At 37.4% G+C, this 18,267-nt stretch overlaps 1 protein-coding gene across 2 annotated transcripts in view; it reads right to left on the reverse strand.

The window, feature by feature from the left end:
* Nucleotides 1-6,130: 6,130 nt before the first annotated feature.
* Nucleotides 6,131-18,267, reverse strand: part of mtmr6 (myotubularin related protein 6) — a 45,625-nt gene continuing 33,488 nt past the window's right edge. For both annotated transcript variants that reach the window (XM_043691973.1, XM_043691974.1), the window contains exons 10-14: nucleotides 15,890-15,939; nucleotides 14,394-14,594; nucleotides 14,013-14,147; nucleotides 13,796-13,922; nucleotides 6,131-11,675 (exon numbers count right to left, since the gene is read on the reverse strand). In XM_043691973.1, coding sequence (XP_043547908.1) covers nucleotides 11,412-11,675; nucleotides 13,796-13,922; nucleotides 14,013-14,147; nucleotides 14,394-14,594; nucleotides 15,890-15,939 — 777 coding nt within the window. In that variant the 3' untranslated portion in view covers nucleotides 6,131-11,411. The remainder of the gene's footprint in view (nucleotides 11,676-13,795; nucleotides 13,923-14,012; nucleotides 14,148-14,393; nucleotides 14,595-15,889; nucleotides 15,940-18,267) is intronic.

Below are 18,267 nucleotides of genomic sequence, written 5' to 3' on the forward strand. Positions count from 1 at the left end.
GATTCTCCTGTTCCTTGGATGCTGCCTGACCTGCTGCGCTTTTCCAGCAACACATTTTCGTATCTGAAATCTGAGTCAACACGCAAATCAAAGCATGTAAGTCATCACTCTGATTGACAGATTCTGAAATGAACAGCTCAAGGACTGAGAAGGAAGTGTAATTTAGATCAGTGAGTTCAATATCAAACCTACGCCATGATTTGGAGATGCCAGTAGTGGACTGGGGTGTACAAAGTTAAAAATCACAGCACCAGGCTATCGTCCAATTGGAAGCACATTAGCTTTCAGAGCGCTACTCCTTCATCAGGTGATTGTGGAGGACACAATTGTAAAGCACAGAATTTATAGCAAAAATTTACAGTGTGATGTAACTGAAATTATACATTGAAAAATACCTTGTCTGTTGAGTCTTTCATCTGTTTGAATACTATGATAGTTTCACTTCTTTCATTTCTTACACATGGAGAGAATATATTTGGCTTAATTTTCACAACAGAGTTTACTTTGCATCAACAAGTTCAGAAACTCAGTACATTTGAATGGGGAAGCAGAGAGTGCAATGTCTTTCTTCAGTAGGTTTTTGATTTCTCTGTTCAACTGCGCATATGCCTGTGTCTGAAGTTTAGGTATTTGTGCATTTAAAGTCAGCATGCAATATAAGCCTTGATGTTTTGGAGTAAAGTTTTGGACCCCATTCTCTATCTAGTCTTCTGAGTGAACGATTTGTATGAAGTATCCCTTTAAAGTGCAGTTAAACAAACGTGTTAATCATGTAGGAACAACCAATTATTTGAACTTCCCTGATTTTTGCACATTTTCCATGATGTGAACATTTTGTCATTATGAGAATGCACAACATTATTAGAAAAATCAGATTTTTTTTTTAAGAAAAGGGAGAAAATTCCAGGGATCTTGACATTTTTTGCTTCGGAGGTTCACTGTTCGTGATATCAAACATTTGCACAACCTTGAATATAAGCACTTTTCCAGCATTATAAAATGTATAATTAAACACATGACTGTTCTTCTTTTATTTCCTTTAAGAATGTATGCTCGTCTTCCCTTTTTTTGGAAATGACAATCTCTCTTTCCTCCAGTCTGAATAGAAACATCTCTCAAAATGCTCCTTGAATTCGCAAGTTCCTTGCACCTTAATGAGCATCTTTTTAAAAGTGCTTATACATGTATGGTACTGGGCACAATTCTAATTAGCAGTGGTATATCAGACAGTGAATTACAATCTTCCCACTTTCAAATTCAATTATAGAATTACAAATGCATCATATAAGGTGGACTAGTAAACTGAAGACCTTAACTTTTATTCCAGAAACATAGCCTGAATAATTACCAGTCTTCAGTTGATGGCTGAAAGGTAGACATTGCTGACAAAGTGGCAAGACGTTGAGCTTGAAAGCTTCCCACCATCATGACATTTTGCCAGTGGTGAACATTTAGGGGGTGCAAACTGTTTAAGTGTATGTAAGCCATTAAAGGCCAATTCCAAACTGTACCAGTGCCATTTGGGAAGACAACCCATTGAAATCTGGTGCTCTCTCAACCCTAGCACAGACTAGAAGCCTTTGGTTTTGGGCTACTGTCTAATTGGGAGTCCTCTGAGTCAATGGCCATCCTATAACAATAATGCCATTTCTGCCTCATGACTACACCCTCTTTCTGTGATCATCTGTGGTTGTCTGACTGGCCCTGGTGATCCCCAGTGTTACTGGTTTCTCTTCAAGGACACCCAAACTTCCCATGGAACTCCAGCCTCTTATTGAAAAGTGGAAACACGTTAGCGGTCCTCTAGCACCTCCCTCTATAATTAAACACGATACAGAGCCCCTGAAAATTCCATCTCCCATACAATTCATTAGTGCCTGGAGATTGGTCTACTTTAAAGCCATTCAAAACCACCATCTCCTCACTCTAAGTCAATTTGCTCAAGCAGCTCAGAGTCCCTGTTCCCAAATTCTGTATCGACATCCTTTCCTCAAATGAAGAGAAATGTGAAGAAGTAATGTTTAACATTCTGCCAATGTCCTCTAGCCCCCTAGGTTTCCTCTTCCTCTATGTTTTTAATAGAATATCGTGGGATTCTCCATAATCATAATCACTAGTGTTTTCGCTTGTACCCCCTTTACTCTAATTGCTTTCTTAAGTATCCCCTTGCATTTTCTATACTTCACTAGGGCCTCTGTTGTTTTGCTCCCTCTGTACCTATTAAGAACCTGATATTTTCTTCTTATCCATTGCTAAATTTTCCCAGACATCCAAGGTTACCTGGACTTGTTACTTCTACATTGCTTCCACGTGTACAAGCAGAACTGTCTGTACTCTGAGCAGAATTGGACCAACATCCTTGCTGGTGGGTTTGCTAGTTCCGTTAGGAGGCAAAACATTGAACTTATACTCTTTTGAAAGGTCAACAATACCCACCACCCCCAAATGTTCTGCTGTAGTTTTACCCAGAAAAAACTATTTCCACTCTACCATGGCCAGATCCCACCTTCCTTTAATAAAATCTGCTTTTCCCCAATTCAAACCTTTTTACAGACCATCATTTTCCTTTACCAAAACAAACTTTAAACATTTGTGTCGTGGTTGTGGTCACAAAGATGTTTGCCCATCTCTACCTCGAACATCTGTCTATTCCCCAGCACTACAACATCTCTAGCTGGACATTCTACATGATGATATAAAAAGCTCTCTTGGATACTTCAAGAAATCTAGTTTACATAGACATACTGTTAAACTTTATCTTAGGCATTTTCAACTCTGCCAACATTAATCACATTGTCTTTATTCACCTCATTGAACTTGCCTGCATATCTATATCTACTCCTCTGTTTGGGAATCTGTAACCTACTTTCAGCAATGTGACTGCCCCATTTTATTTCTAAGTTTAACCACAGGTCTCATTTGAAGACCTTGCCAACATATTGTCCCTGTTACCGTAGTAAGTGATTCCTTAATAATGAGGCACCAACTCCTCCTTTATACCCTCCCCAATCCTGCCTGAAGATCCAATTTCTCAATGTTGATATGTCAGTCCCATTCCCCCCTCAGCCATATCTCTGAATTGCAACAGAATCACAATTCCATGTCAATCCATAACTCAACCATTAATACTAGGAATATAGTAAGTGTTCATGTACAGGCCATCTAACCTCACCCAACTCCCTTCAAACTCATTTTGGCTGAATTCCCTTGTCTCTGTTCCTTTCTTAAAGTGCCCTGTGACCCTATTCCTACTAGTTTTAGATTCCTCCCAATGGAACTAGCAAACCCCCCAGCAAGGATGTTGGTCCAATTCTGCTTCAAGGACAGATAGTTCTGCTTGTACAGGTCCCACCTTCTCAGAAACCCAGTGATCCAGGAATCTAAACTTTCACTCCTGCACCAACTTTTGAGTCATGTATTTGTCTGCCCTATGCTTCTTTTTTCTGTATTTGCTAACACTTGGTACCAGGCATAATCCAGAAATTACGATTTGAGCTCCTCCTCTTTGTCTACTGTTTGAGTCCCTAAATTCTTGATGCAACCCTTATTATACCTATATGTTGAACCATTGCAGTACTTAGGATGTCAGGACACATGTATGCTTTATATTAGAATACGTTGAGCAATGGTTTGCATGAACTGCCAAGCTAAGAACATTAATGACTTGGATGAGGAAAGTTCTATAGCCACATTCTAGATGACAATATGTGGGAAGGGAGGCTGTGAAGATAACAGTCTTCAGGTCAGCCTGAGGAGGATGTAAAGGAGGAGGCAACTTCTCCACAGATATTGCCAGACCTGCTGAGCTTTCCCAGCAATTTCTGTTTTTGTAAGTCAGTTAGTTTCTGGTGTGAACAGGGACAATGTGTTGGAAGGGTCTTAAAACAAGACTTGTGGGTAGAACTTGGAAATAAACTTGGAGCAGTCACATTGGGAGATTGTACTCCACTTCCAGCAAACAGAAAAGCAGATATTAGACAGTTCCCTGCGGTGTGTAAAAATCTCATTATGGGATTTCAACTTCCCCAAGCCGGTGAAATAATTGGACAAAATTTTAGCAGATGGAATACAATGTTGAGAAAAAGTGAGTTTATACACTTTGCCTGGAAAGACAGAAGGGGGTCAATATTATTTAAATGGAGAAAGACTACAGAAAGCCACAGAACAGGGATTTAGGAGTCCTTGTGCAGAGCATTCAAGTTCATCAGGTAATAGGGTAACTGTGGCAAGGTTATTTCCTCTTATGGTAGAGTCCAAGACCAGACAGCATAAATATGAGACCCCTTATTCTGAGATTAAGACAAAGATGAACAGGAATTTCTTCGGAGAGTAGTAAAATTATGGAAAGAGGGTTGTCGAGACTGTGTTGTCATGTTTAAAGTTGAAGTAGATTTTTTATCAGTAAGGGCATTAGGGGTTTAAGAGGAAAAGGTAGGAAAAAGTTAAATTCAGGATGATCGGATCAGCCACAATCTCATTGCATTGTGAAACAGACTTGATGGGCTGGACAGCCTACTTTTGCTCCTAAATCTTAATGCCTTATAGGACCTCAGCTGCTGACAAATTATATATGTGACTTTGATAAAGGGACAAAAGGTATAGTTGTCAAATTTGCTGACAAGGTAGGAAAGTAAGCCGTGAAGAGGACATGGATTACAAGGATATTGACCAGTTAAGTGAGTGGGCAAAGATTTGTCAAATGGAGCATAAAGTTAGAAAACGTGAAATGGTCCATTGTGGCAGTAAGAGTTAAAAAAGTATGTTGTATAAACAGACAGGATGGCAGTACTCTGAGGTGTAAGTGTTTTTTTCAATTCACAAACACTGGAGAAATTGAGGTGGTCTGGCTACATCTGCGTAGAAAGAAACAGTTAACATTTCCAAGTCCAATGACTATTCTTCTGTAGTTCAGGTTGCTCTGCTACAACATGTGTTTTATCAGTGTGAATTGGCTATAACATTATTAATGAGTTGGGGACATTGCTTGCAAAACAAAGCTTTTGCTGAACAGCTATAGCAGGTTTTCCATAGCGCAATCTTTTATGGTGCGATTTCTATAGCACTTTTCCAAAGCGAGAGGTTGCAGAAGAACAATTGTCACATTATAGCAGAATGACGTGCACGAGATACTTGGCTTTGTAAAAAAGCACACCATGCACAAACAAAGAAAATCTTCCAAAGCCCTTACAAATCACTGTCTGGGATTCAGCTGCACTATTGTCATCATGAGGTTTTTCAGTTATGTGGAGAAATGAGAGAACTGGAGATTGTTCTCCACTGAGTAGAGAAAGTCAAGATTAATAATAGAGGTCATTCAAAATTATAAAGGAATTTAAACAGAGGAAACCTGAAGAATGTCTCCTTTGGCAATGAACTAGAAAACAGATTTTCAATACATTGCTAAAAGTACAGGGGTAGTGAGAAACATTTCACAAAGAATAATAGAACACATAAATAAGGATACCATTCAGCCCAGTTGCTATGCAGGTTCTCCAACCAAAAGTACCTGGATCCACTATGCTGTTCCCTTTTCCCCACATTTTTCTAAAGAGGATTGTCTACTAGCTTAAAAAAAACCCAGATTGCATTGGTCTCCAGCACACTTTCAGGCAGTGATTCTGATCCTATATAATTCCTGTATTAAAAAGGTTTGCTCCATGTTGTTGCTAGTTCATTTGAAAATAAGTTAAATTGAGTCTCAAACTTCCAATAAGAGCAGGTGTGCAATGGAATATCATATTTCCCTCCAAGCCACACACTCTTAGGTTTGAACTATATTATCTTTCCTTTGGCGTTGCTGGATTAAAATCTGGAACAGTCCTCAACATTGCCCGTGTCCTTATACCAAGACTACAGCACTGCAAAAGACCACTTCACCACTAACTTCTCTGCGGTAATTAGGGATCCTAGCCAGCAATGCCTAAATCCTACAAATTAACAAAAAAAAAAGCCAAAATAAAAGATGCACCAAGACTCATGATTTCTCTCCCTGGTCCCGAATACAGCAATGTACAGTAGTCCTTGCCCCATGATGTGCGTATGGTCGCAAGAAATGATTTAACCAAATTGCACAGGAATAAAAAAATGATCTATTTACAACTACATTTTAAAGGAGATAAAACTGAGGGTATATGCTCAAACTTGTTTTAAGCTTTATTTAAATAACAAACAGTTACAGCAAGAACGCAAGTCTTTTTAATTCAATTTTTGGATTTACAATAAGGCAACATTGTGTCCAAAACATTTGTTAAATGTAATGCTCTTCGTAGGCATTCTATACTCACATTAAAAATTAGACTCCTCTCAAAAGAGTTAATATTTACAATATACTCTGCCCAATTCAAGATTACATGGCAAACTCAGCAGTACAAGATACTGTAATAAGACTAATCAAAGGGGGTCAACAGTAATACTTTCAAAGCTGAATGTTGAATGTTTAACTACATAAAAAAAACTTGGAAAAGGCTCCTGCTTCAAACATTCCAAGAGTTTGAATAATTGCCATAGTTCAAATCATACAATGACTTCTTTCTACCCCCACTACCCATTCACATCTCTGTAGTAATCCTCAGTGTATTGCGGCATGTAATCATGCATCAGGCCAAGAAGTAAAACGCTATATATATTTCAAACTCAATAGTTATATTACAATTAGGAAACTCAAATTGTGCCCATTCTATTTAATTTGTCCATTAAGAAAAAAAAAGATTAAACATAAATAGAAGAGGTAGGAATACTCAGCATAACAAAAAAAGTCTATTTAGCTTACAGATGTGTAATTGTTCCCTGCATTTCCATTCTTAATTAGCATGAGTGCATTAAGCTGCTTCACACATTTAGCTATATGTTTCATTTATACATCAAAACTAGGCACTGAATTTGAAGCAGAGTCTGAGATACTGTCACTAAAATTATGTCTCTAGTGATATGTACTACTTATAATTTCTGTAGCAGTTTCTTTTGCATGGTCCCTTGAAAGCTCTTGGAATTTTCATCAGATAACCAAAACAGGCAAATAAATTAAAATGTTTATTGTAAGCATTCAATTTTTCTCCAGTCTATTTATAAAATATGATCTAACCACAGGCTCACTGCTGTGGATCCTCTATCACTAATATACTGCAGTCACTAAGCCCTGTTCCAGTAGATTGAAAATCTAAAATTCCCAAAGAATTGCATCTTGCTATGACCACTTATTTTAATTTAAAAGTTATAGCTAAAAGCCACATCATTCGTGGCTAGGTACCTGGTTGCAGAACTATCATCCTGTACTAGACAGTGTTAAATAGGGAACAAAAACAGAAATTGCTGGATAAGCTCAGCAGGTCTGGCAGAATCTGTGGAGAAAAATCAGAGTTAACATTTCAGATCCAGTGACTCTTCTTCAGAATTGTTCTGACTGTTCTTCAGTACAGAGTCTTACCAGATTAAAGCACCTACTCACTTGAAAGCCAATAAAGATCATAAAAAATATTCCTGCACAAAGAAAATCTACTCCAATCTAAGATCACATTCAGGCCACAGATGGAATGCTGAAGTAAAAGTTCATACAAGTACAGAGTTTGTGTGCTTGTAAATATCATGCAAAAGGGTAATTTTTTTCCAATAACTGAATTTCATCCAAACTTTAAAACTTCATATATAACCAATGTTCATGGGAAAAAATTACAAATTGTACACCATAATTCATAATTTACTTCTGACAGCAATAAACCATTTGTACATAAACCTGTAATAATGAGTAAAGTTTATTTTGTAGTAATATTGCCTAAGTGATATCTACAGAATTCAAAGGCAAAAGATGTTTTGCTAAATTAAATTGCTGACCTAAAGTTTACTGCGGAAAAAAAGGTTAACTGGTCAACGTCTTGAGAAATTATTGGTCCATAAGGGCTATGCCGTAGTCCCTACCCTGGAATTGAAAAGAACTAAAGCAAATTTAAGTCATTGACAGATCTGTACATAATTTACATCTCTTAATACAAATTTGTTTAAATAAAGTTCCTAAATACAAAACAACTAGATAATAGCCCATATTTGTTTTACACAAATTACAAAGGTAACAACAAATAGTGTGATACTGCACTAGAGTACGTAAAGGATGTGTGCGTAACATCAGGGAAGATGAATGATTAGGATAAATTGAAAAAAAGATTTATCCAGGTCTAGTTACTTGCATCTAGTTTATTCCCTTTATTAATGGTATTAAAAAAGGTACCTACTTTAAGCCTACCGCTGAATTTTCCAAACAAAACAAAAGGGGCAATAGGAACATGGACTGTACATTTTTAAATACACAAACAGTTTGCAAGTTGATGAAGTGCCTTATGATGTGAAGTGACCTCATCTACCATAATGCCAAGTTAGAATGCTTTCATTTAATATTTTAAAGTTGCTACAAGGCAAAATGTTTCAAACCAATTGTTGAAAGAATTAATCTAATAAAAATCTACATCTTTCTAAATGCTGTTCCTATGCCACCTGCTGAACTGCAGTCTGGAACAGAAGAGTTCAGAATTTACACATTATGTGGTTGAACATTATATGGATAGTAGAATCAGTGAGAATTAATATTTTATTTTTAAAAGTGCGATACCTTCAAACAAACAAAGAAAGAAAAGTTCATACCTGTCCATTGTTGTTATTTGAAATTATTTACCTATTACTCTTCCAATCAAACATCCATTTATTGATATCCATCTTTGCCACATTGTACCATTTGACGCAATTTAGTTGAGTTGAATGTCAAATTTCTACCTTCTTACAATCTTATTCCTACTGGTTTAAAATGTACATACTTCTTCCCAGTAACTTTTAAAATGCACATGACTTTGATCTGATCATAGACAATGTAGCTTGTATTTTTAGCTCAAAAGGTTTACTCAGATTAAAAGAACTTACATTTACATACAGTGCCAAAATAATTCCGGAGTATACATTTATCTGAAATGTTTATCAATTTCAGATATTCTATTCAGCCTCTAAATAAATACAATAAAATCTGCTTTAAAGTCTCAAGTCATGTAAGATTTAAGGCATGTAAAAGTGAATCTGTGTAGCTACACATGAATGACGCTTCACTGGCATTTTGTTAGAAGGATAAGCAGGAGTGGATTTTCACATACCTAAGAAAATTCTCCAAATATTTTCAGAAAACAAATCTCCCAATATTTGCTTCTGGCATGAAGCCTTGTCTGCTGGCAGCATATTAGAAAATTAAACACACAAACCCCGTGATTTAAAATTAAAGAACAGAAAATTACATGGTGTCAATGATCTTTTGATGTGTTCCCAGTAGGTGAGATAGATGCCTGCAACGTGCCTGAGTAAAATCTGTCCGAGTATGTCCCTATTAGTAAAGTATTCCAATCTGTTTCTCATGTTATGAACTGACAAATTCTAAAAGCTTTGTTTTGAAGTGACATCTTTTACTATAATAAAGAGCAAATACTTGAACAGTAAGCATTTACATCTATTTACAACTATCTCCCATAAAATTACCAGACATAGTATTTGGAACAGACAACCTTTGTAGCCTTGCTTTACTATGCACAGTAATTTGCACCACACAAATTATGGCACAGCAATTTAAATAATTTCCAGAATTTAAGAAAAAGCAGTGGTTTTCAAAAAGGCTTCAACAAGGTTAGTTCATAGGTTTGTATCCATCACATACAATATGAATTTGAATTACTTTGATTACTCTGAATGTGCTACTTCACATTTAGTTCTTTTGACAAGGGGCTTTACTTAAACATTTACTTAAACTCAGTGCAAGGAAAATCCACAGACCAGAGAAACAAAAAAGGTTTTAACTATGGGAGTAATTTAACCAAATTTCCACCAGAGCAAGGTTTTTTCTGCCTTTCTGCAAGCTCTGCTATGGCTGTAAAAGCATTTGAGAATACAACAGACCATAACAAGGACCAAACTGAGAACCACAGGAAAATATCGTATATTTCACAAAACCCAAGATCAAACCAATTGACCAGATAGTGCATTATACTTGTTTGCTTTACTGTACAGTGATAAATATAGTCCACATAATTCTATACGTGAAGTTAATCATTTCACTCATCCCAGAGAACTATATAGTAAACACTTCGCAATTTTTCAAATCTTTCTTTACAGTGGGAATCAATTTTTACAATCAGAGGAGAATGAGAAATGTGTTGCTTCTTTTCCTTTATCAGCCCATGATAAGTGTGAGGGGGAAAATGTATGAAAGTAACAATTCTGATTTTTTTAAAGCGATAAAAATCATACTACAACTGCTCTCACCTTCTGTTACTTTAGTTCTATCAAAAACAAAATTAATTCAGTACAATATTTGTGATGGGTGCTATAAAAAACAAAATCCAGACTTCTAAAGCAGTTTCTAAATATTGTAAATTTCTGCCTCAAACAATTGACTCAACCTGCTCAATGTGATAAAACAAACCTTAGGGAATGCCAACAACTACTCTAACATTTAAATACTTGAAACTAACACCCTTGCCATATCGGGCTCTGTTGCTATTAAATTGTATCAACAGGGACAGGGCACTCCGTTTTCTCTAAATGCATTAGATCCATCATCTGTGCATATACAGCACATAGTATTGTGCCAAATATACAGCAAGTCATGAAATGACAGTAGACCACCTTTAAATTAATTGGCATTTTTCAATGCAACAATGAACAAAAGGGGAGAGAAATTAGAAATATGACTTTTCAGTAGTTAGATTCCAAGTAGTTTGCTTCCTAGATATATTACATTGGAACTAATATGATCATCTAGCAGCAGGCACATACTTTGATAATAACAGTAGGTAGCTGTGAGGTAGCTACTCCATATTTTTTGCTGAAAGTGTTCTGTTAACATCATAAAATATGGCGACATGATTCTCCTGCAAGCAGACATAAATAGGAACTTTCCAAATAGGCAATTTGCAGCAATGTCACCATTTTATGAATGTGTCTGAACTTCAAAAGGAACACCACGATTAAGTGCATCCTCTGCCAACACTTTGAATGCTTCATGCAAGACCCAAACATAACACAGCTAAATATTTATATTAAGCTTATCAACTCTCAGGTCTGCAAGGTCTAATTACTGTGCATCATCTAATTACGTTGGAAAACACTAACAGTGCAAATCTTACTGATTTGGATCTAGTACCTTTCAGATTGAAATAGCAGATATACTACTTTGAGATATTACAGATCCAAATCCGACAACTATTTGAATTAAGAAAATTTACTTCAGTAATGAGAGCAAAAATCAAGTAAAACTCAAACTTGCCATTAACTACCAATCTGATTGGCTCGGTGTAAACCATGTTTTTCTATATTATTGAACTGATGATTAGCAGTTTCTGATCACCACAAATACTTCTCCAAGTGTATGAAGAACTCTCTCCCATTCTGAATCAACAGGTCATCTTTGCCATTCCAAGCTCCAAATTAACTAACATAGGCTCAGTTTTAGAGAAAGCAGCTTTGAGTTCTTTGCATTCATCTCCAGAAATGTTCCCATCTTCTGTTGTTCTAATGGAGTTATTTTTCATCGTTGTTTGCTGTTCTTCTTTATACATAATCTCAGATGCCTTGAGCATCTGCGATAATCGGCTAACTGGATGAAAAGGTTCCTTACTGTAGGCCACACATGGTTTTTGACCAAGTTTTATTATTTGCTGTAACAGAAAGACAAGGTTAACCACAATTAATCCTAAATTAGCCAGTACGTATTATGACTAAATCAAAGATTAAGGTTATAGTTTACATTTTAAGATGACTGTAATTAACATTTAGCTGAATTCTAACTTCTCAGGGTCACCTTGAAATCTCAAAATTTAAATTTAATCTTGAGTCTGCTGCAAGAAACCTGGGAGTTAAATTTTTTTGGGAGGGCATTGAAAAAAAAAGCATGCCCTGTTGTTTTAATTAATTTATTGCCTTTATTCATTTTCTTTAATTATATTGGAGGTGGAATGTAAAGGCTGTTTGACTGGGCAGGAGAATCATAGGATGAATATCTAACTTGAATATATCTAACAGGAATATACCAAACTTGTTTGTAAAAATGACATTAGGCCCATAATCAATACATGCTTTTGTGTTTTCACTAACAAAACTTACAGAATGTACTTCTAGTCATAACTCACTGTAGTAGTATACTGGAAATTAAACTCCATCAATCCCAGAATTGTCAAAAATATAAAAGCAATTCAGTCAAAACTCCACAACTGTCTTGGTTGACAAATACAGGTTAATACTTAAGAAACTGAACAAATTGTCTTCAAAACCAACAGCAATTAGGAAATTCGAATTGCTACTGTTGAATATGAATATACTTATATAAATAACTCCAATGCTACCCCTTTAGAATTTTTGACCCTCAAACAGACATGCAAGACAGATATTAAACTGGAAGAAAACAGAAATCAAGGAAACTGTTCAATTGCACCAGTCTGGACTATGGGATTCAATTAGTTATTCCTTTCAGTTTCTTCCAATTTCTCTTAAGTTTGTGCAGTTGATGCAAGGTTCTTTGCACATTGATGCTTTCTTCCATTCACTTTGAGAACTCATCTTTTCACCGTCTTTTACTCCTCCTCAGAGGAGGATTATCAAAAAATAGTGAGTAGAAGACAGCAAATAACTATTGGAAAGTTTCCAGTACCTCCACACAAGGGAGAGACACCAAGATGCTCTTTCTGCATGCCATATGGTTCCCCACTGCACTATTACCACAGTAGCCACGATCACCTGGTCAGAAGCCAATTAGAATGTTATCGACAAGCAATTTTCCCTTAGTACAGAACCTGTTGGCTTCCTAGTGTCAGCTTCTGCCCTCACTGTTCCAAGAAAATGTAATATTGTATTTATAATACACAATGTGCTCCAGTAAACATGATTTTTAAAACTTAAGTCAACAAGATTGTGCAAAGAGAACTGAATGCAGTATCTTTTGCTCAGTCCAAAAATAAAAGGAAATAAGATGCATCTTTTATAGTATTGTTTTTTGTTATGTTGAATAAGTGACTACAAGATCTGTATTAATTATTCCTAGATTATTGCCAATGATCAACTTCAGACCACTGGTGTGAGGTCAAGATGACTCAACTTTACGATATTAGCCTCTGCTCCCCCAAGGCTATGATGGGATTTAAACAAACCATGTGCAAAATCATAAAATACAGCCATTATCCCAGCACTTTATGACACATTACACCAATGCCTGAGCCATCTTTATGCAACTGTTTTGAGTGAAAAAAATCGTGCACTTAAATGGTGTAATTTATAATCAATGGATATCTCAAAGTTCTTTACAGAAAATAAAGCACTTTCTGAAATGTATTAGTTATCATAGAGGAAATATGGTACATAGCAAGCTCCCACAAGCAGTAGTATGGTAGGCGACAATTGTTTCTGATGTTGGTTGAAGGAAGAGTAACTGGCAAAGACACTGGAAGTCTTTGTCCTTAAACACGACAGGATCATTCCAACGATGGCAGACAAGTCTCTGTTTAATGTCTCGTCAGGAAGGTAGTACCCCTGACAGACTGGTGTTTCAAAGTTAAGCAGCAGAGAACCAGCCTGGACAATTGGGTTAAATCCTGGAAAGGGTTTTGAACCTACAACTTTCTGGCACAGACAATCATACTACCAACTGAACCATGACTGACTCAAAGATTGCAAACTTAGTCCAAGTTACAAAGTGAAACTAGCCTGTATTATGAAAAGCACTAAATGGAACAATATACTGCAAGTGAATTTCAAATCTATTTCATATAAATTTTGTTCAACTCACCTCCTCCAGTTTTTTGGCCTCCATCTCCAGTTGTTTATTCTGCTCAGTAAAAGATAAAATTCGGGTGAGTTGTGATTGCCTGGGATGTACTGTTATGTCAAATTGATGATACATACAGCGCCAAAATCTGAAGTCAAAATCAAAAAAAAAGAGTTGAAAATTAGAGAAGAATAAACTGCATACATGACAGGGAATTTTAAGAATAATTAAAACTTACTTGAAATTGAAAGAAACAGTGTTTGGTTGAAGTACTTCACGAGCGCAAGGAAGATTACTGTCATAGAGTGGATTCAAATACTTGCGTCGATTTTCCAAAAGAAATGACCACAAGGAATGGGTTCTCTGTTGAATTCTGTGAAAAGTAGGTTTTATTAAAAATATTACATCTGCAAGAATGCTTGCATTAAGAGAGTTTCATACTAATAGATGGTCATTGACTTTCTCAAATTGAAAATTTCAAGATATTTATTAAAATCAATGTGCTGTGATAGGAAACAACTTGCATGTCTCAAGCTTCTAAAGATGGATAATCTCTTTTCAGAATTCATCTTTTACTTTACCAATCAAATTTACCATGCCAGTACAAAATAAATCTTACTTCATTTCCTCCCTTTCTTTTTGGCAGTTTCCAATGAAGTCTCCAAACTGGCAGGAATGGACATGTTCATGAATCTCAAGTAAGTAAGTTTCGTTGTACTCAAAAACACGAGGAAACTGTTCAGTCAGGTGCCAAACACATTCGATGAACTGTGTAAACACAGGAGATATTTCTTTGGGGTCTCCATCAAGCTGGCCACATCTACATGACAGAAAAGGAGAAAAAATATAGCATTAGAATAAATTTTTCAATTTTTTTTGGATACTCTATTTCTTCATCAAGAAAATAAAGCAGTACTCTTGGTGCAAGGACCTCTTAGGTTTGGTGGGGAGGGGGTGGAGATATAGAGATGAGGTAAACTTTTTTTTGGTCAAGACATTGAAACTTGTAAATACAGACTCCTTCCACTCTACCTTCCTTCCCCGGGAGTACTATGCTCTTGCTATGTCCGATAGACTGAAGAGACCAAGACCGCATTGTTTCAGGAACTTCAGATGCAAACCCGCAATCCATAACTATAAGCCAGCTACACCGATGGAGGAGTGGCTGAGTTAGTATGGCAGTTTAAGACAATACCTACTCTATTGTGTATATAAAAATCAAATAAAACAAAAGCTCAAATTATTCAACAAGTAATGTACATTGCCCAAAGACATGCACGATAGGTGGATTGGCCATGCTACATTCCCCATAGTGTCCAGGGTTGTGCAGGCTAGGTAAGTTAGTTATGATAAAATGTGGGGTTATGGGATAGGATGGAGGACTGGGTCTGAGTGGGATGCTCTTTGGAGGATTGGTGCAGGCTCAATAGGCTGAATGGCTCTATCTGCATTCTAGGGATTCTATTATTAGAAAAATATAAGGGAAACAATTAACTTAAAAAGGTTTCAAGAATATTACCAAAATTGAAGCTAACTAGGTTTTAGTAAATTGAATAAACTTTACTGTTTTGGATATTTTTAATCAGTGCCTAGAATACTGATGTATTGTAAAGAAATCAAATAATAGAAACAATGATTTATGTAGAGAGAAACAAAGTTAATGCTAAAACAAACATGGAACTTCCTCAGAGTTGTACAATTCCAAGTTTTAAGTTCCATTCCAGGGCTTGAGCTTCAAAATTCCTGCTAATATCCACTGCAGTGCTGAAAGTGTTGGAGGTGCCATCTTTTGGACAAGATATTAAACCAAACTACCATCTGACTGCTTGGATAAATTTAAAACCTCCTGTGGTACCATTTCAGAAATGGTGCAGGAGTTATCTCCAATGTCTTAGTCAACAGCAATCAAATCAACATAATAGAAAACAGATCACAGTGTCGCTGCATTGCACAAGTTTCCTACATCACAACAGTTCAAAATGTATTTCATTAACTGTAAAGTGCTTTGAGATATCTGGCAGTTGAAAACCAATACAAAAATGCAAGTTCATTTTTGTTAAAGTATCTACTTTAGTTAATAAAAATATAATTTCCTCCAAATTCTATTCACATTACCTATCCGCAAACTTGTGTCCAAATGTAATCCAGTCTTTTTCTATCAAAACCTTACAACAAGAAAAAAAAGTTAGAAGCCATTAAAAAAAATCTTAGTAAATTCAACAGTTTTGCATTTGAAAAAACATATTAGAAAAATAATTTATTCAATTAGGGCAGGATGCGTTTTTTCCGGCATGGCATTAATGCCTGAAAATTAGATTAGTACAGAGAAATTTCTGATTTGGTAGCATCAAACAAAAAAGTTCAGAGATGAGTTATGTTTAATTAATCAAGTTGCCCTCAAACAAGGTTTTATCAAACTTCTAAAACACAAAGTTTATGAAGCCATAGGTTATGGCATTCAAATTACTTAGTTATGCGATGAACACTTTGCCTTACTTCTACTTTAGTGGTGTGTCTGCTGCCATTTTTGCCTAGAAGTCTGGTTTGGCCTTTATTTGGGATCCAAATCCTATCTGTTTAAAATGATTGAGCATAATTTTATGGTCCTTCACCAGCTGTTCTGCAGACATGTGGGGGTCAACAAGTTCTCTATTGATGGGGGGGGGGGGGGGGTGTCTCTGCTTTTGCACCATTTCAGACCCTCAAGTGGCCATTAGTGACCATTTAAGAGCCATTGATGGAAATGTGTTGCTGGAAAAGCGTAGCAGGTCAGGCAGCATCTAGGGAACAGGAGAATCGACGTTTCGGGCATTAGCCCTTCTTCAGGAATGAGGAAAGTTGGTCCAGCAGGCTAAGATAAAAGATAGGGAGGAGGGACTTGGGGGAGGGGCGTCGGAAATGTGATAGGTGGAAAGAGGACAAGGTGAGGGTGATAGGTCAGACTGGGGGGGGGGCGGAGAGGTCGGGAAGAAGATTGCAGGTTAGGAAGGCGGTGCTGAATTCGATGGATTTGACGGAGACAAGGGGGGGGGAGGGGAAATGAGGAAACTAGTGAAATCCGAGTTCATCCCTTGTGGTTGGAGGGTTCCTAGCCGGAAGATGAGGCGTTCTTCATCCAACCGTCGTTTCGCTGTGGTCTGACGATGGAGGAATCCAAAGACCTGCATATCCTTGGTGGAGTGGAAGGGGGAATTGAAATGTTGAGCTACAGGGTGGTTGGGTTGGTTGGTCCGGGTGTCCCAGAGGTGTTCCCTGAAACGCTCCTGACGAGGGAGTCACGGAGAGAGTGGTCTTTACGGAATGCTGATAGGGGAGGGGAGGGAAATATATCGTTGGTGGTGGGGTCCAGCAACACATTTCCATCTCTGATCTCCAGCATCTGCAGACCTCACTTTCTCCATTTAAGAGCCATTGCCTACTTGGCCTCAGTTTTGAGGCTTGTGGGAACAGTTCAAAGGCAGGGACCTGCAAGTCAGCTTACTTTGACCTTGTGTAAGGAAAGCACAACCTTCAACTGCCTGTTCACCACATCAGGCTTGTGCACCCAAAGTTGTTATCCCATGGCTTTGCCCTCCTCAGAACAAAAGCAAGCCATTCATGCTATCATAGAGCCAGAGATGTACAGCACGGAAACAGACCCTTTGGTCCAACTCGTCCATGCTGACCAGATATCCCAACCCAATCTAGTCCCACCTTCCAGCACCTGGCCCATATCTCTCCAAACCCTTCCTATTCATATACCCATCCAGATGCCTCTTAAATGTTCCAATTGTACTAACCTCCACCACTTCCTCTTGCAGCTCATTCCATACACGTCCAGCCGCAACATGACCTCCCAACTCCTGTACTCAATTCTATGACCAATAAAGGAAAGCATACCAAACACCAAACACTAACTACCTGCGACTCCACTTTCAAGGAACTATGAACCTGCACTCCAAGGTTCAGCAACACTCCTCATGACTTATACACTTAAATGGTAAGGTAAAGGTCATGCTGTAAAATTATTACAGTCTCATTTAAAGTACTGACAATATGTATTAATAAGATTATGTCACCGCTGTACAGAGGCAATTCTGAAAACATAGGAATGCAGAGAGAAACACTCACTGTTTACACTTCTGTCAACAACACACCAGAAATTAAAGGAGCCAAGCTAATTTGAGACTCACGATAGGAATCAGCAAAAGGTATACATCATCAACGCCACACTCACAGGAATCCGATTCACGAGAGAAGAAGAACAGGATAGCCAACTCCATTCCTAGACATGATGGTACAGAGAACACCGAACGGAGAATTCACTACAAGGGTATACAGGAAAGCCACACACACAGACCAAGTCCTAAACTATGAAAGTAACCACCCCAACACGCACAAACGAAGCTGCATCAGGACACTATTCAAAAGGGCCACAACACACTGCAGTACACCAGAACTGCAAAAAGAAGAGGATCACCTATACAAGGTATTCGCCAAAAACGGATAACCGC

The sequence above is a fragment of the Chiloscyllium plagiosum genome, chromosome 6 (assembly GCF_004010195.1).
Source record: "Chiloscyllium plagiosum isolate BGI_BamShark_2017 chromosome 6, ASM401019v2, whole genome shotgun sequence".
NCBI lineage: Eukaryota > Metazoa > Chordata > Chondrichthyes > Orectolobiformes > Hemiscylliidae > Chiloscyllium > Chiloscyllium plagiosum.